This window comes from Arachis ipaensis, chromosome B05 (genome assembly GCF_000816755.2).
Source record: "Arachis ipaensis cultivar K30076 chromosome B05, Araip1.1, whole genome shotgun sequence".
Classification (NCBI taxonomy): Eukaryota; Viridiplantae; Streptophyta; class Magnoliopsida; order Fabales; family Fabaceae; genus Arachis; species Arachis ipaensis.
This window is the reverse complement of record NC_029789.2, coordinates 50,722,446-50,742,214: the sequence shown is the minus strand read 5'-3', so window position 1 is coordinate 50,742,214 and position 19,769 is coordinate 50,722,446. Positions and strand designations below refer to the sequence as shown.

At 42.8% G+C, this 19,769-nt stretch overlaps 1 protein-coding gene across 1 annotated transcript; it reads right to left on the bottom strand.

Moving 5' to 3' along the window:
- On the bottom strand, nt 11,228-11,629 carry LOC110272018. Its single transcript, XM_021123794.1, has one exon. It carries the CDS (start codon nt 11,627-11,629, stop codon nt 11,228-11,230), a length of 402 nt encoding a protein of 133 aa, XP_020979453.1.

Sequence of the window (19,769 nt, the reverse complement as noted above, 5' to 3'; positions counted from 1 at the left end):
TTTGAGCATCAAGTGCAATATATGCAACTTCGCATGAAGCATGCTCGTGAGAGCCGGGAATCATGAATTAGAGCCTTCGAAACCTTACCGGAAGTGTTTACACTCTATTCGCTTGAGTGTCTAGGGTTGATTCTCTCAATTTTCTCCTAATCATGCTTTCCAAGATTTGTTCCTCATCTAATCAATCAACATATATTCCCGCATGCATACATCTATCATGAGGTCTTTCTTTGGTTGTAATGGGGCTAGGGTTAAGGTAGGATGCATATATGGTTAAGTGAGCTTGAAATTTGAATCTTTGATAAGCTTTAAACTTTCCACCTAACCTATGACATCCTATACAATTGAGTTCTAATCTAACTACCCATTCTTCACTTTTTCACATACTCATGTATTTTCTTTTTTTTTCATTTCACAACACTTATGTATTGATCTTATTAAGCTGCACCTTGCTTTAGGGCATTTTGTCCCCTTTTTATTCCTTTCTTCTCTCTTTTTTTTTTCTTTCTTATTTCTATTTTTTCTTTCTTTTCATATTATTTTTTTTCTATTTTCTTTTTCATTTGTTTTTCTCATTTTATCAATGCATAAGGTTTTACATCTGGCCAATACATGAGTATGTACCCAATTCCCAATATTTTCAATAACAATACAAAACTGCCCCTTTTATTCCCCCAATGTCCCAAGGTTCCCACGCTTGAATGATACTCACACACACACTAGCCTAAGCTAATCAAAGATCCAAATGAGGACAATTATGGTTTTCCGCTTTAGGCTTGTAATGTGCTAATTTAAAGAACAAGTGGGTTAAGCGTAGGCTCAATTCTTGGCTAACAAGGGAAGATAGAGGGTAAGGCTATTTGGTAGGTGGGCTAACGAAGTGATGGCCTCAATTATATAAATGCATGAATACAAGGAATAATGGACATATAGACTCAAACAAAGCAAGGATTACACTCATAGAGAGAAAACAATTGCGCACAAGAAGGAGAATAAGTGACTATAAGATGTAGCCACAAAACAAGGCTCAAAGCTCACTAGCTTGTGTTCTTAACTCAAAATTCATGTTCCAAAATACAGTTCTTCAAGCAAGTTTGGCATCAAGATATTCAAAACTGGCAATGTCAAGGTTGCCCCAAAGTATTAGTTTCCTAAGAGAGAGTTTCATTGTTCCAACCAAGTAAACTTATCATGCAAATGATATCAAAGAAAACCTAATCATGCAACCTATCCTACTACAAAGGAGTTCAGAAAACGAAAATTTATTTGGGTGTTACCTACGGAGATCGGTCGGCCGACCTCCCCACACTTAAAACTTAGCACGGTCCTCCGTGCTAGAGGTGATGCGCAATGGGTGGCAATGGCCGAGTCCCGAGTGTCCTTCATCTCCGTTATCATCGGTACTTCCGCTTGAAGTTGCGGTGGATGTGGAGATATCTGGTTCCTCCATGGGTGGGGTGACAATGCTTAGAAGTTTCTTCACGTGAGCATATCGGCGTTGGTTACGCCTCTCATAACGGTCCAACTTCTTATGAAGGTCTTCAAGGCGTTGGGTGGCTGATTCTTGTGGCGTGGATGATGTAGTGGTGTTGCGAGTTGGTGTGGGCAGTCCTTGACACTCAAGTATTGCTTGGATACATATGTCAAGGGATGCGAGAACAAGATAGAACCCTCTTGGACACCTCTAGAAATGGTTCTTTGTCTAAATATAAAACAGCAGAGGAGGCATGGCAACTTATCATTGACTTAGCCAAATTCAATCAACATATGAGACGAAGAGTCGACCGCCCAAGAACCGTGAATGAGGTATCCACTAGTAGTGAAACCACCGCTCTAACCAAATTTTTGAGCAAAATGACATCCGTCTTGAGGCAACTCCAATTGAGCCAACAACAACCACAACAACCTCAACCTCAACCTCAACCTCAACCATATCAACAACACTCTCCACCCCCTCAACAACACAATCAACAATTGGTCCCTCAAAAAGTGTGTGGCATTTGTTCTTGCTATTCCCACTACACGGATGAGTGCCCAAGCCTTCAAGAGGACAACACTTTGGCGGCTACCCACAATTTCTATGACCGCCCAAATCAAGGGTACGACCAAGGCGGTAATCCTAACCAAGGGCACCCTTATCAAGGAGGAAGCTACAATCAAGGGAGTGGGTACCACAATCAAAATTGGAGAGACAATCATCAACAAGGAAATAGGGACAAAAACAACAATGGAGGAGGTCAAAGATGGAACAACAATTCACAAAACCAGCCACCATACAACCAAAACAACCCACCATACAACCAACAAAACCAACAAAGAAACTACCAAACATATCAACCACCACATCAAAGACCACCACCCAACCAATCACAAGCTCCTCAACTCACATATCCAACCGCCCCCTCCAACCAAGATGAAACACTCCGGACCATCATCCAAGGCCAAAAGGAACTACAAAACACACTTGCTTCCGGTCTCTCCGGCCTCACCTCTACACTACAAGCTCTTCTTGCACGAATGGACACATCATCAAATCCCACTCCTCAACCCCCAATCCAAAGCGTCATTCCCTCTCAACCTCAACCCAATCCTAAGGGGGACATCAATGCCATCACCCTGAGATTCGGAACACAATTAAAAGAGAAGGGAGCAAAGGATTCAAATCTCATCACAATCACTCAGGAGGAGGAGAGAATAGATATAGAAGAGGTAGTGGAAAAGGAGACACCACAAGTCATAGTTGAGGATGAAACTCAACCAACAAAAGAGACCCCCAAGACCAAGAGAATCTTGGAAGAAGAAATTGCTCAACCACTCCCATTTCCAATACTTGCAAAGAAAGCTAGGAAGCGCATAGAAATCGACCCCAAAATGGTAGAAATGTTCAAGAAAGTTGAGGTAACAATCCCCCTCTTTGATGCTATCCATCAAGTTCCTAGATATGCAAAATTTCTTAAAGATCTATGCATGAAAAAGGATAGAATTCTTGAATTGGAAACTATCCCATTGGGGAGTTCTATTTCCGCTTTAATGGGAGCATTGCCCGAGAAGTGTGATGATCCGGGCCCTTGTATGGTCACTTGCACCATCAATGGAGTTCAATTCGTAGATTGTATGTGTGACCTTGGAGCATGTGTTAGCATCATGCCTCTCTCCGTCTACCGGGTATTGAAGTTACCACCACTAAAAAGGTCGACGGCGAGATTTGTCCTAGCGGATAAAAGCATAATAACCGTGACGGGTGTTGTGGAAGATGTATTGGTGAATATCAAAGGGTTGGTATTTCCGATTGACTTCTATGTCCTTGAAATGCCATCAAGTGAAACCGAGAGAGCATCATCCATCCTACTTGGAAGACCATTTTTGAGAACTTCTAGATTTAAGCTAGATGCTTACTCGAGAACATACTCATTTGAGATAGATGGGAGAGTCGTGAGTTTTAGCCTAGAAGAAGCAATGAAGCATCCACCGGAAAATCACTCTCTATTCCGGTGTGACCCAATTGACAACATTGTAGCCGAAGTGCACCTTGCAAAGTTAGATGAGAAGTACATGATTGAAGAGGCAAATGAAGATCCAAGCAAATTAAACACCACACACCATAAAAACCACCCGGAAACCCAAACATCAAATCATGACAAAAAGATGGAATTAAAGCCACTACCTCCCCACCTAAGGTACTCATATCTTGATGAAGCCCAAAAGCTCCCCGTGATAATCGTACAAGAGCTAACTCCTCAACAAGAAGAAAAGTTGCTAGAGGTGTTGAGAAAAAATAAAAGGGAAATCGGGTGGAGTTTGGCGGATCTAGTGGGAATAAGCCCCCAAGTATGCGAGCACCGCATATTCCTTGAAGAAGGAGCAAGACCGGTCCGACAACCTCAAAGGAGACTTAATCCAACCATTCTTGAGGTGGTGAAAAAAGAGGTCACTCGGCTACTTGAAGCGGACATCATCTATCCTATCTCGGATAGCGAGTGGGTAAGCCCGGTCCAAGTGGTGCCAAAGAAATCCGGGGTGACCACAATCAAAAATGAAAGCGGTGAACTTATAGCAACAAGAGTGCAAAATTCTTGGAGAGTATGCATAGACTACCGAAGGTTGAATGCAGCCACAAGAAAAGACCACTTTCCACTACCGTTCATCGATCAAATGCTTGATCGACTAGCCGGTAAATCATATTATTGCTTTCTTGATGGTTACTCCGGATACTTCCAAATACACATTGCTCTAGAGGACCAAGAAAAAACAACATTTACTTGTCCCTTTGGAACGTATGCTTACAAACATATGCCATTTGGCCTATGCAACGCACCGTGGACAAGTTTCGAGCCTATCTTCTTGGTTCCAAGGTAGTAGTGTTCTCGGATCACGCGGCACTAAAGTATTTGTTGGCCAAAAAGGAATCAAAACCGAGATTCATTCGTTGGGTGCTTTTGTTACAAGAATTTGACTTGGAGATCAAGGATAGGAGTGGTTCCCAAAACTTAGTGGCGGACCATCTAAGTCGCCTCAAACACACAAACGACGACACCACTCCTATCAATGACTCCTTTCCTCTAGATAGTTTGCACGCAATCTCAGAAGTAGTTCCTTGGTATGCCCCAATAGCAAACTACTTGGTTTCACGCACCTTCCCTCCCAATCTCAACAAACATCAAAATGATAAGCTGAAAAGCGAATCCAAATACTATGTTTGGGACGATCCCTATTTGTGGAGGCGTGGAGCCGACCAAATAGTGCGACGGTGCATACCTCAAACCGAATTCCAAGCAATCTTGGACGCTTGCCATTCTTCCAAAGGAGGTGGCCACTACGGCCCCCAAAGAACGGCAAGAAAGGTCCTTGATTGCGGATTTTGGTGGCCAACCCTTCTCAAAGATTCTTCCCTCTATTGCAAATCTTGTCCCCAATGCATTCGGTTTGGAAATATTTCTAAGAAGGACGAAATCCCCCAACAAAATATGCTTTTTTGTGAAACCTTTGATGTATGGGGAATCGACTTCATGGGACCATTTCCAAATTCCAATGGCTTTCTCTACATCTTGTTAGCCGTCGATTATGTGTCAAAATGGGTGGAGGCAATCCCCACCCAGACGGATGATGCCGATGTTGTTTATTCTTTTGTGAGGAATGATATCATTTGTCGTTTTGGCTCCCCAAGAGCAATCATAAGTGATCAAGGATCCCATTTTTGCAACAAAAAAATGGACGGCCTCATGAGAAAGTATGGCATCATACACAAAGTCGCCACGGCCTACCACCCTCAGACAAATGGTCAAGCCGAGGTGTCTAACCGGGAAATTAAACATGTGTTGGAAAGGATTGTGAAGCCGAATAGGAAAGATTGGAGCGCTAAACTCTCCGATGCACTTTGGGCATTTCGAACGGCTTACAAAACACCCATTGGCATGAGCCCTTTTAGACTTGTATATGGTAAAGCATGCCATCTCCCGGTAGAAATCGAACACAAAGCTTATTGGGCCATAAAGGAATGCAATATGAGTTTGGGTGGAGCCGGAGTAGAGAGAAAGTTTCAATTGGCGGAACTGGAGTGCTTGAGATTAGAAGCCTATGACAATTCTAGACTCTACAAGGAAAAGATGAAAGCCATTCATGACAAGAACATTAGGAGAAGGGAATTTAGACCCGGTGACCTAGTGCTCCTTTACAACTCAAGGTTGAGATTTCTACTCGGAAAGCTTAGATCAAGATGGGATGGACCTTACCAAGTAGAGAAAGTAGAACCTTACGGGGTCTATCACTTGTGCCACCCATCAAGTCCGGACATTTTCAAGGTGAATGGGCACCGTCTCAAATTGTACCATGGTGAGCAAAGAAAGAACTCCAAGGAATTTGAAGTGTTCCTCTTGAGGGATGCATCTCTTGAACAAAAGCTTTGAGCTAGTGGACGTCCAACTTAAGGACGGTAAACGAAAGTGCTAGGTGGGAGACACCCCACCATGGTAAGATCTACAATTTGTACATAGCCATTGAATTCTTCTTTGATTGATACTTGCTTACTACTTGACTTCATGTTTGGTAGCTAGGTGATCGATGAAGTTGTAGCTATATTTCGTTTCAAATTTTGTTTCATTTGTTGAGTTCATTTGGTACTTTATCATGTCAAAACATCCTTTTATAGTACCTAAAGTGGTTGTTTGGAGAGTTGGAATGCTGAAAGTGGTGCGAGAACATGCAACTTTGAAAAAGGCACCCTTCCGCGCGTGCGCGCACCTAACGCGCACGCGCCCATGAAGCATTTCCGACCATCCACGCGGACGCGCGATGTGCGCGGACGCGTGGATTGCAAGAAGTACCCCTCCATACATATTCCAGAGAGTTAGGCCACTCTCACGCCCGCACCATGCCTGAGGCACAGGCCGCTCACGCGTGCGCGCACAGGGCGCGTACGCACTCCTTGACAAATCCTCAGATCGATGCGCTAGCACACCTCGCGCGCGCGCCGATCGCCCCTGTGCACTCCTGGTACATATTCCAGAGAGTTAGGCCACTCTCGCGCCTGCACTAAGCCACCAGCCCACCACCTCTGCCGCGTGCGCGCACTAGGCGCCAACGCGCCCACATGCCCACAACGTGAGGCACGCGCACGCGCCCATGCCGCGCACGCGTCCCTTGCCCCTGTGCAATTCTGGTACATATTCCAGAGAGTTAAGCCAACCCCAAGCCCATCTCAAGCCTGGGGCATAATCACATTGCCGCGCGCGCACCGTGCGCGCGCGCCATCACTCCACCCCGCTTCCTTGCGCTTGCGCGCCCCGTGCGCGCACGCGTGGGTGACCGACGTAAACATAATAGGGAGCATACATGCTCCCTTCATTCTTCTTCTCCCTTTTTCTTCTTACCTCCTCTACTACCCATTTACCTACTACTATTTCTCCTCTCAAACAACCACCCCCTACCATCACCTCCGGTGGCCCCTACATTGCCCCCTCCATTCTCCATCATTCCAACCCACAACTTCCTCCCCCATACCCTTTTCCATCTCTCTCAAGGTACTATACTAGGCTCCTCTCTTGCTCTACTTCTCTCTTTTGCTTCTTAGTCAGTTAATTTCATTCTCTTTTAGGTAGTCTCTTTCTTTTCCCCCCTCCCCCCCTCTTTTGAGCCCCTCACTTCCTTGGGGTGTGTTTTTAGCTCCTTTTCCATTTAACTCTTCATAGGCACTTGGGTCATAACTTCTCTTGCATTGATGGATGAGATGTGTTGCATGATTTTCTTATAACCACTGTGCATTGTAGTGATTAATGTTGGTTTGTGGAATGTTACATTGCTCCCCTCCCCCCCATCTATTTACATACTACAAAAGGATGCACCCCAAGTGTTTGAAGAAATGCATACATGATACTTTTTGAACTCATTGTGACTCTTGCTTCTAACTAGTCACTTTTGGGTGCACCTTCACATTCTACAATCCACCCACTCACCATTTCATAAATTGCTTCCTACTTTTGGTATTTGAGGGTGTATGCTTCTCATGCCTTTTCCTTGCATGCCTACACTACCACTATACCACATGCCAATGATTTGCCTTGCTCATCACATGTTATCTTCGTTACATGTTGCAGCTGTCATGTAATAAGGATACCCATATTCTTACGGCACAATTTCTCATTTGCATAATCATATTCAATTACGCTTCGTTGGGTTTGATGTTATCTCCTTTCTTTACTATCATAGGATGGTCATCAAAAAGAGCAATGGGAAAGCCCCGAAGAAGCCAGCATCCAATAGAGCACGCCAGGAACTAACGGCCAAGCCACTCCTAAAGAAGGCTGAGGGCCCCGTTGATGTTCTAGAGAAGGACAACCCTCCGAAGGATCCAAACAAGTTCCCTAACCACTACTGCGAACTTGTTTACTCAAGGATGATTGAAAGGAATTATCACCCAGAGCCTCTTCTAGTCCTCCCGGCCCACCTCACTCCGATAGTGATGCCACACATTGACCGGAGGCAATGGAGGTTCCTCTTGAGGCAACCCAAGGAGGTCAATTTATCATGGGTGGTGGAATTCTACACCAACTACCACTCACCCCTTCTCACATCAATCTTTGTACGCCAGAAGCAAGTGTCAATCACAGTGGAAGCCATCCGAGGAGTCCTTGGGATTGGGCCGTTAGCGGATGGATATGACGCCTATCAAGAAGTCTTGACAGCATGCGACAACCGTGAGTTCGATTGGAACGCAGTCCTCCGCGTAATTGCCTCACCCGAAGCATGTTGGATTCGGGGGACCATAAAGCAAAGACCAAAAGGTTTAGATGCACGCTTCCTCACTCAAGAAGCCACGGCATGGGCCCAAATTCTAGCTCACTACGTGCTCCCAAGCACCCATGGGTCATCCATTACCGCCGAGCTTGCCTTATTGATATGGTGCATCTTAACCGAGAAACCGGTCGACATTTCGCATGCCATTCGCCAATCCATGGGGCGCATTCATGCCAAGGGAAATCTACCATTCCCCGCTATGGTGACCGAATTAGTGGTAGCAGCCGGCGTCCACCGAGAGACTAAGGATAGGAGGACCTCAATCCCGGTCGAGGGCGATGTTATTCCGACCAAGAGGTGCCTCAAGCCTCCGGAAGTCACCAAGGACATTGGACTGCCCACACCAACTCGCAACACCAATACATCATCCACGCCACAAAAATCATCCAACGCCTTGAAGACCTTCACAAGAAGTTGGACCGTTATGAGAGGCGTAACCAACGCCGATATGCTCACGTGAAGAAACTTCTAAGCATTGTCACCCCACCCATGGAGGATCCAGATATCTCCACATCTACCGCAACTTCAAATCCCATATATTGGCCGCCACCGTGCCCTATATGCTTGCATATATCTTAGGAAGGTTGATTTGTTCCTAACCAAGTAGATGGTAGCACTAGTCGTAGTTGCATTCACGTAATTAGGTTGCACCTCATGAGTCTTATACCTCCATGATCCTTCGGTCTTTTGCGTTTCTCTTGCATTTCTCTAAGCATGAGGACATGCTAGAATCTAAGTGTGAGGAGGTTGATAAACCCAATTTTGAGGGTTTATCTTGTATCGATTTCAGGGGTTTTATCAATGATTCCACACGCTTGTCATATGAAAATACAAGACTTTGTGTTTCTTTCCTAACTTTTGCCTCATGGATGAAAACATGCTTATTTTGCACTAAATTAGATACATTTCTAATCTTCTCCTGATGTCGTTCGATGTCGTGACCTATGTGTTAAGTGGTTTCAGAATATAGGGCAGGGATAAACCGGAAGAGAGAAGGAGAATGGGCGTGAAGAAAAGGAGCATGAGAAATTGAGCTTTGGAAACTTCAGCAATGGCGCGTGCGCGTACTTGGCGCGCCCGCGTGGATTGCGCAGCTAGAAGTCAAAGCCAGAAGCCAAGCCACGAGCCGGCTTGTGTAGCGGCTAGGCCATAACCCCCATGGGGGCGCACGCGTACGCTGCGCCTCCGCTCACATTGCAAGATGCCCCAGTGGCGCGCACGCGTGCTTTGCGCGTGTGCGCCGATGCTCGAACATGATTTTTTTTAGAAGTCACGTGACCTGGGCATGAAGACAGTTGGAGATCTCATCTTGGGGGAAGTGCCTTGGCGGGAAGAGCTTAAGAAGACCAAGGGTTGAAGGGTTAAGGACTTTTGGCTCATTTTTAGATGGTTCTAGATTTTTTGGCTATTGTTAGTTACACTCTTGGGTAGAGAGAGAGAGGGAGATTCCAAGCTCTCATTAGGGTTCATCTTCATCCATTTTCTGAATTTCCAATCAAACTTTGGTTAGATCCATTGCAATTCTCAATTCATCTGTTCATCTTATAGATCTTCTTCTCCAATCTCAATTAGTGCTTGTAATTGCTCAATCCTCATAGATCCTAGATTCAACTTTGTAGTTTTGGAATTTTTTCAATTTCTTGAGAAGCTCATTTCCATTGTTGTTCTTTGTTAATTGTTGTTAGTTCCTTGTGTTGAAGCACTTTCAATTCTACTTCCTTCTCATTTTTTTACTATGCCTTTTTTTCCTTGCTCATCAGTTGTTTGATAAAATGCCAACATTAGTTATGGAGTAAAAGTTTTTACTTGGCATAGGGTTTGAGTCATTAGAAAGAGTTGAATAGTTTATGTCAATTGTTGATTTGGAATTAGAAATTGCTAATTGACTTGGAGTGCACTAAAGCTAGATTTCCCTAAGGTGAAAACTAAGACTTGTGACTCAAGTTAGTTACTCTCATTTGACTTTCCTCTATACCTAGGGGTTAACTAAATGAAGCAAGGCCTAATTGTTGTCATCATTGACGGGACTATAAGGATAGAATTTCTAATGCCAACCCTAGGCCAAGTCTTCTAAAAATTGATTGCTTGTTTGCCATTTATTTTGCTAAACCTTCAAAAGAACCACAACAAGGCTTCCTAATCGATAAGATGCATGCTCTAGCAATTCCAAGGGAGGACGACTCGGGGGACTAGTACTCTCGGTTATAGATTGTAGGATTGTTTGATGCGAAGTTTGAATGTCGATTAGACTATACTCACGATTATATCCATTATTTAATTCTATATCGGCATGATAAATTTTGTTTATCAAAATGCGGAAGAAGAATGAAGGGAGCAAGTGTGCTCCCTATTATGTTTACGTCGGTCACCCACGCGTGCGCGCACGGGGCGCGCAAGCGCAAGGAAGCGGGGTGGAGTGATGGCGCACACGTGCACGGTGCGCACGCGCGGCAATGTGATTATGCCCCAGGCTTGAGATGGGCTTGGGGTTGGCTTAACTCTCTGGAATATGTATGGAGGGGTACTTCTTGCAATCCACGCGTCCGCGCACATCGCGCGTCCGCGTGGATGGTCGGAAATGCTTCATGGGCGCGTGCGCGTTAGGTGCGCGCACGCGCGGAAGGGTGCCTTTTTCAAAGATGCATGTTCTCGCACCACTTTCAGCATTCCAACCCTCCAAACAACCACTTTAGGTACTATAGAAGGATGTTTTGACATGATAAAGTACCAAATGAACTCAACAAATGAAACAAAAATTGAAACGAAATCTAGCTACAACTTCATCGATCACCTAGCTACCAAACATGAAGTCAAGTAGTAAGCAAGTATCAATCAAAGAAGAATTCAATGGCTATGTACAAATGGTAGATCTTACCATGGTGGGGTGTCTCCCACCTAGCACTTTTGTTTACCGTCCTTAAGTTGGACGTCCACTAGCTTAAAGCTTTTGTTCAAGAGATGCATCCCTCAAGAGGAACACTTCAAATTCCTTGGAGTTCTTTCTTTGCTCACCATGGTACAATTTGAGACGGTGCCCATTCACCTTGAAAATGTCCGGACTTGATGGGTGGCGCAAGTGATAGACCTCGTAAGGTTCTACTTTCTCTACTTGGTAAGGTCCATCCCATCTTGATCTAAGCTTTCCGGGTAGTAATCTCAACCTTGAGTTGTAAAGGAGCACTAGGTCACCGGGTCTAAATTCCCTTCTCCTAATGTTCTTGTCATGAATGGCTTTCATCTTTTCCTTGTAGAGTCTAGAATTGTCATAGGCTTCTAATCTCAAGCACTCCAGTTCTGCCAATTGAAGCTTTCTCTCTACTCCGGCTCCACCCAAACTCATATTGCATTCCTTTATGGCCCAATAAGCTTTGTGTTCGATTTCTACCGGGAGATGGCATGCTTTACCATATACAAGTCTAAAAGGGCTCATGCCAATGGGTGTTTTGTAAGCCGTTCGATATGCCCAAAGTGCATCGGAGAGTTTAGCGCTCCAATCTTTCCTATTTGGTTTCACAATCCTTTCCAACACATGTTTAATTTCCCGGTTAGACACCTCGGCTTGGCCGTTTGTCTGAGGGTGGTAGGCCGTGGCAACTTTGTGTATGATGCCATACTTTCACATGAGGCCGTCCATTTTTTTGTTGCAAAAATGGGATCCTTGATCACTTATGATTGCTCTTGGGGAGCCAAAATGACAAATGATATCATTCCTCACAAAAGAATAAACAACATGGGCATCATCCATCCGGGTGGGGATTGCTTCCACCCATTTTGACACATAATCAACGGCTAACAAGATGTAGAGAAAGCCATTGGAATTTGGAAATGGTCCCATGAAGTCGATTCCCCATACATCAAAGATTTCACAAAAAAGCATATTTTGTTGGGGGATTTCGTCCTTCTTAGAAATATTTCCAAACCGAATGCATTGGGGACAAGATTTGCAATAGAGGGAAGAATCTTTGAGAAGGGTTGGCCACCAAAATCCGTAATCAAGGACCTTTCTTGCCGTTCTTTGGGGGCCGTAGTGGCCACCTCCTTCGGAAGAATGGCAAGCGTCCAAGATTGCTTGGAATTCGGTTTGAGGTATGCATCGTCGCACTATTTGGTCCGCTCCACACCTCCACAAATAGGGATCGTCCCAAACATAGTATTTGGATTCGCTTTTCAGCTTATCCTTTTGATGTTTGTTGAGATTGGGAGGAAAGGTGCGTGAAACCAAGTAGTTTGCTATTGGGGCATACCAAAGAATTACTTCCGAGATTGCGTGCAAACTATCTAGAGGAAAGGAGTCATTGATAGGAGTGGTGTCGTCGTTTGTGTGTTCGAGGTGACTTAGATGGTCCGCCACTAAGTTTTGGAAACCACTCCTATCCTTGATCTCCAAGTCAAATTCTTGTAACAAAAGCACCCAACGAATTAATCTCGGTTTTGATTCCTTTTTGGCCAACAAATACTTTAGTGACGCGTGATCCGAGAACACTACTACCTTGGAACCAAGAAGATAGGCTCGATGTAAGCATACGTTCCAAAGGGGCAAGTAAATGTTGTTTTTTCTTGGTCCTCTAGAGCAATGTGTATTTGGAAGTATCCGGAGTAACCATCAAGAAAGCAATAATATGATTTACCGGCTAGTCAATCAAGCATTTGATCGATGAACGGTAGTGGGAAGTGGTCTTTTCTCGTGGCCGCATTCAACCTTCGGTAGTCTATGCATACTCTCCAAGAATTTTGCACTCTTGTTGCTATAAGTTCACCGCTTTCATTTTTGATTGTGGTCACCCCGGATTTCTTTGGCACCACTTGGACCGGGCTTACCCACTCGCTATCCGAGATAGGATAGATGATGTCCGCTTCAAGTAGCCGAGTGACCTCTTTTTTCACCACCTCAAGAATGGTTGGATTAAGTCTCCTTTGAGGTTGTCGGACCGGTCTTGTTCCTTCTTCAAGGAATATGCGGTGCTCGCATACTTGGGGGGTTATTCGCATTAGATCCGCCAAACTCCACCCGATTGCCCTTTTATTTTTTCTCAATACCTCTAGCAACTTTTCTTCTTGTTGAGGAGTTAGCTCTTGTGCGATTATCACGGGGAGCTTTTGGGCTTCATCAATATATGAGTACCTTAGGTGGGGAGGTAGTGGCTTCAATTCCATCTTTTTGTCATGATTTGATGTTTGGGTTTCCGGATGGTTTGTATGGTGTGTGGTGTTTAATTTGCTTGGATCTTCATTTGCCTCTTCAATCATGTACTTCTCATCTAACTTTGCAAGGTGCACTTCGGCGACAATGTTGTCAATTGGGTCACACCGGAATAGAGAGTAATTTTCTGGTGGATGCTTCATTGCTTCTTCTAGGCTAAAACTCACGACTCTCCCATCTATCTCAAATGAGTATGTTCCCGAGTAAGCATCTAGCTTAAATCTAGAAGTTCTCAAAAATGGTCTTCCAAGTAGGATGGATGATGCTCTCTCGGTTTCACTTGATGGCATTTCAAGGACATAGAAGTCAATCGGAAATACCAACCCTTTGATATTCACCAATACATCTTCCGCAACACCCATCACGGTTATTATGCTTTTATCCGCTAGGACAAATCTCACCGTCGACCTTTTTAGTGGTGGTAACTTCAATACCCGGTAGACGGAGAGAGGCATGATGCTAACACATGCTCCGAGGTCACACATACAATCTACGAATTGAACTCCATTGACGGTGCAAGTGACCATACAAGGGCCCGGATCATCACACTTCTCGGGCAATGCTCCCATTAAAGCGGAAATAGAACTCCCCAGTGGGATGGTTTCCAATTCAAGAATTCTATCCTTGTTCATGCATAGATCTTTAAGGAATTTTGCATATCTAGAAACTTGATGGATAGCATCAAAGAGGGGGATGGTTACCTCAACTTTCTTGAACATTTCTACCATTTTGGGGTCGAGTTCTATGCGCTTCCTAGCTTTCTTTGCAAGTGTTGGAAATGGGAGTGGTTGAGCAATTTCTTCTTCCAAAATTCTCTTGGTCTTGGGGGTCTCTTTTGTTGGTTGAGTTTCATCCTCAACTATGACTTGTGGTGTCTCCTTTTCCACTACCTCTTCTATATCTATTCTCTCCTCCTCCTGAGTGATTGTGATGGGATTTGAATCCTTTGCTCCCTTCTCTTTTAATTGTGTTCCGGATCTCAGGGTGATGGCATTGATGCCCCCCTTAGGATTGGGTTGAGGTTGAGAGGGAATGACGCTTTGGATTGGGGGTTGAGGAGTGGGATTTGATGATGTGTCCATTCGTGCAAGAAGAGCTTGTAGTGTAGAGGTGAGGCCGGTGAGACCGGAAGCAAGTGTGTTTTGTAGTTCCTTTTGGCCTTGAATGATGGTCCGGAGTGTTTCATCTTGGTTGGAGGGGGCGGTTGGATATGTGAGTTGAGGAGCTTGTGATTGGTTGGGTGGTGGTCTTTGATGTGGTGGTTGATATGTTTGGTAGTTTCTTTGTTGGTTTTGTTGGTTGTATGGTGGGTTATTTTGGTTGTATGGTGGCCAGTTTTGTGAATTGTTGTTCCATCTTTGACCTCCTCCATTGTTGTTGTTGTCCCTATTTCCTTGTTGATGATTGTCTCTCCAATTTTGATTGTGGTACCCACTCCCTTGATTGTAGCTTCCTCCTTGATAAGGGTGCCCTTGGTTAGGATTATCGCCTTGGTCGTACCCTTGATTTGGGCGGTCATAGAAATTGTGGGTAGCCGCCAAAGTGTTGTCCTCTTGAAGGCTTGGGCACTCATCCGTGTAGTGGGAATAGCAAGAACAAATGCCACACACTTTTTGAGGGACCAATTGTTGATTGTGTTGTTGAGAGGGTGGAGAGTGTTGTTGATATGGTTGAGGTTGAGGTTGAGGTTGAGGTTGTTGTGGTTGTTGTTGGCTCAATTGGAGTTGCCTCAAGACGGATGTCATTTCGCTCAAGGATTTGGTTAGAGCGGTGGTTTCACTACTAGTGGATACCTCATTCACGGTTCTTGGGCAGTTGACTCTTCGTCTCATATGTTGATTGGATTCGGCTAAGTCAATGATAAGTTGCCATGCCTCCTCCGCTGTTTTATATTTAGACAAAGAACCATTGCTAGAGGTCCAAGAGGGTTCTATCTTGTTCTCGCATCCCTTGACATACGTATCCAAGCAATACTTAAGTGTCGAGCATGTAAGCTCGGATTCGGTTGTGAACGCGTCATGCAATGAAGGGGAAGTGAAATTCATGGTAACAATGAGGGGTTAGTCACTTGGACAAAGAATCACAAAAAAATGCAACTATATGCATGCACACATAACTACTCTAAGAATTAACATGGCACACTAAGCAATATCCCCGGCAACGGCGCCATTTTGATAAACGAAATTTATCATGCCGATATAGAATTCAATAATGGATATAATCGTGAGTATAGTCTAATCGACATTCAAACTTCGCATCAAACAATCCTACAATCTATAACCGAGAGTACTAGTCCCCCAAGTCGTCCTCCCTTGGAATTGCTAAAGCATGCATCTTATCGATTAGGAAGCCTTGTTGTGGTTCTTTTGAAGGTTTAGCAAAATAAATGGCAAACAAGCAATCAATTTTTATAAGACTTGGCCTAGGGTTGGCATTAGAAATTCTATCCTTATAGTCCCGTCAATGATGACAACAATTAGGCCTTGCTTCATTTAGTTAACCCCTAGGTATAGAGGAAAGTCAAATGAGAGTAATTAACTTGAGTCACAAGTCCTAGTTTTTACCTTAGGGAAATCTAGCTTTAGTGCACTCCAAGTCAATTAGCAATTTCTAATTCCAAATCAACAATTGACATAAACTATTCAACTCTTTCTAATGACTCAAACCCTATGCCAAGTAAGAAACTTTTACTCCATAACTAATGTTGGTATTTTATCAAACAATTGATGAGCAAGGATAAAAGGCATAGTAAAAATGAGAAGGAAGTAGAATTGAAAGTGCTTCAACATAAGGAACTAACAACAATTAACAAAGAACAACAATGGAAATGAGCTTCTCAAGAAATTGAAAAAATCCAAAACTACAAAGTTGAATCTAGGATCTATGAAGATTGAGTAATTACAAGCACTAATTGAGATTGGAGAAGAAGATCTATAACATGAATAAGTGAATTGAGAATTGCAATGGATCTCACCAAAGTGTGATTGGAAATTCAGAAAATGGATGAAGATGAACCCTAATGAGAGCTTGGAATCTCCCTCTCTCTCTCTACCCAAGAGTGTAACTAACTATAGCCAAAAAATCTAGAACCATCTAAAAATGAGCCAAAAGTCCTTAACCCTTCAACCCTTGGTCTTCTTAAGCTCTTCCCGCCAAGGCACTTCCCCCAAGATGAGATCTCCAACTGTCTCCACGCCTAGGTCACGTGACTTCTAAAAAAATCATGTTCGAGCATCGGCGCGTACGCACAAAGTACGCGTGCGCGCCACTGGGGCATCTTGCAATGTGAGCGGAGGCGCAGCGTACGCGTGTGCGCCCATGGGGGTTATGGCCTAGCCGCTAGACAAGCCGGCTCGTGGCTTGGCTTCTGGCTTTGACTTCTAGCTGCGCAATCCACGCGGGCGCGCCGAGTACGCGCACGCGCCCTTGCTGAAGTTTCCAAAGCTCAATTTCTCATGCTCCTTTCCTTCGCACCCATTCTCCTTCTCTCTTCCGGTTCATCCCTGCCCTATATTCTGAAACCACTTAACACATAAGTCACGGCATCAAGAGAAGATTAGAAATGTATCTAATTTAGTGCAAAATAAGCATGTTTTCATCCATGAGGCAAAAGTTAGGAAAGGAACACAAAGTCTTGTATTTTCATATGAAAAACGTGTGGAATCATTGATAAAACCCCTGAAATCGATACAAGATAAACCCTCAAAATGGGGTTTATCACGCGCACGCATGGACTACGCGCACGCGTGCCTAGCGCAGAAGACGAGCGACACGTACGTGTGACCTACGCGTACGTGTGACCTACGCGTACGCGTGACAAGGAATTTGGCCAAATGACGTGCACGCGTGAGTGATGCGTACGTGTGACAGACGCCACGTGCAGAAAGTTACAGAAAGCGCTGGGGGCGATTTCTGGGCTCCTTTTTGGCCCAATTCCAAGCTCGAGAACACAGAATAGAGGCTGCAGAATGGGGGAATCACATTCATAGATTCACACATTTCGTTATTCATAATCGAGGTTTTAGATGTAGATTCGAGAGAGAGGCTCTCTCCTCTCTCTAGGTTTTAGGATTTAGGATTTCTTCTTTTTATTTCTTCTCAATTCCAGGTTCAATATTCCTTTAATTTAGTTTCTCTTCTACTTTTATTTGTTCTAGTACTCTAGTTTATTTATTTTCCCACTTTGGTTTATGAATTCTCATGTTTAATTTGATTTTCTATTTAATGCAATTTGAGGTATTTCAGATTTATGATTGCTTTCTTCTATTTATGTTATTGATGCTTTCAGTTTAATTTAGATTTCTCTCCTTTTGGCTTTGGTTGAGTAATTTAGACACTTGAGTTATCAAACTCCTTTGTTGATTGATAATTGTTATGTTTGCTAGTTGAGTTGAATTCCAATAACTCTAGTCTTTTCATAGGAATTGACTAGGACCTGAGGAATCAAATTGGTTTATCCACTTGACTTACCTTCATAGTTAGAGGTCAACTAAGTGGGAGCAACTGACAATCCTCATCACAATTGATAAGGATAACTAGGATAGAACATCCAGTTCTCATACTTTGCTAAGAGCTTTATTAGTTATTATTTTAATTCTTGCAATTTACTTTTCTTGTTCAACCTTTACAAAAACCAAAAAAGAGATACTTTTTCCATAACCAATAATAACTACACATCCCTGCGATTTCTTAAGAGACGATCCGAGGTTTAAATACTTCGGTTTATTTTTATTGGGTTTGCTTAAGTGACAACCAAAACTTTTGTATGAAATGATTCTTGTTGGTTTAAAAACTATACTTGCAACGAGAATTTATTTGTGGATTCTTTACTAGCAAAAATCCGTTTATCACTGCTTCAAAAGGAGCCTGAACTTTACGTTCAAACTCAAATTATTGTTTGGTAACCCTCGAAACAACTGTAATATAACAAAATTTTGTATAATATTTATTTACAAACTTTTTATTTATCTAAATTACTCTAAATTTTTTGCATTAATAATGATAATACTAACAAAGAAGGGTGAGTCGGTGATTCTTGAATCACGATGGTTCTAATAAAGAGTAATTTTCCCATGGTGCGTCAAACAAATGTTTCAACCACAAGAATAATTCAAGAAGCACATGCTTTTTTTCACTAGCAAAGGATTAGGACTCGTTAAAAACAAAGGGAATTAAAACTTTTTGGTGGTGAGGGAACTAAGCATAAGCATTAAGCAGCCTCCTCTCTCTCTTTGTATACCCTTCTTGGTCGCCGCACATGTCGCGGCCTCAAGGGCCTTTGACCATGGTGTCAATTTCATCATGCCATTAATTCCAACGTACACCATACTTGGACACCACACATTCTTGTACTTTGTATCTAATTAAGTAACATTATTATATGGCTTTATTAATCTTTAAGAAAACCATTTCCTTTTTTTAACCTCTCTAAATGCTTCTCCCACATCCTATCATATTTTTCATTTTTTTTTTCTTAAACCATTTTTATAGCACTATGTTATGGTACACTTAAATTTAAGCGTATTCAACAATACCCATGATTCCCGACTCAGTAAACACTTATGAGAATGTATAGACGTCTACTAAAAAGCTCTCAAAGCAGCAAATAATAATAATATAATAAGAGTAAAGACCAAATCCGATTTTTGTCCATTTTTACGAAGGATAAAGTAATCTCTGTCCAAAAAAAAAGTGACACTTTGATCCTTAACTTTTTTATTTTGAAACAATGCGATTCTCCGTTAAAAACATTGTTAAATAATAATAAAAATTAATTTTGTGGGGGTTTTATTTGTATTTTCTGGGATTTTAAGGCCCTACAAAAATATTTTTAACAATTTAACCAATTACTATCACTACTACCACTACCTTTTTCATTCTCCTTATTATCACTCCTACCTCTATTATTTTTATTCTGTAACCATACTTTATCATCATCATTATCTCCGCTACCGTCATCATCACCAATACCAATATTATCAACATTAGAGTTCTCTTCTTTCATTTCTTATTCAATATTATTTTTTTTCCTTTAAAAGATATTGTACTATAATTATTTTTTTTTTGGGCATCATTTTCATCAATAGTTTTTCTTCACTTAACCACCATTGGTGAAGGAATTTTTTAAAAACGAACTTATTAATAGTTTGTGGAGGTTTAAAACTCCCACAAAATACAAATAAAACTCCCACAAAACTAATTTTTATTATTATTTAATGAATTTTTTAATATAGAGATCCTATTGTCCCAAAATAAAAAGGTTAAAGGTCAAAGTGTTCCT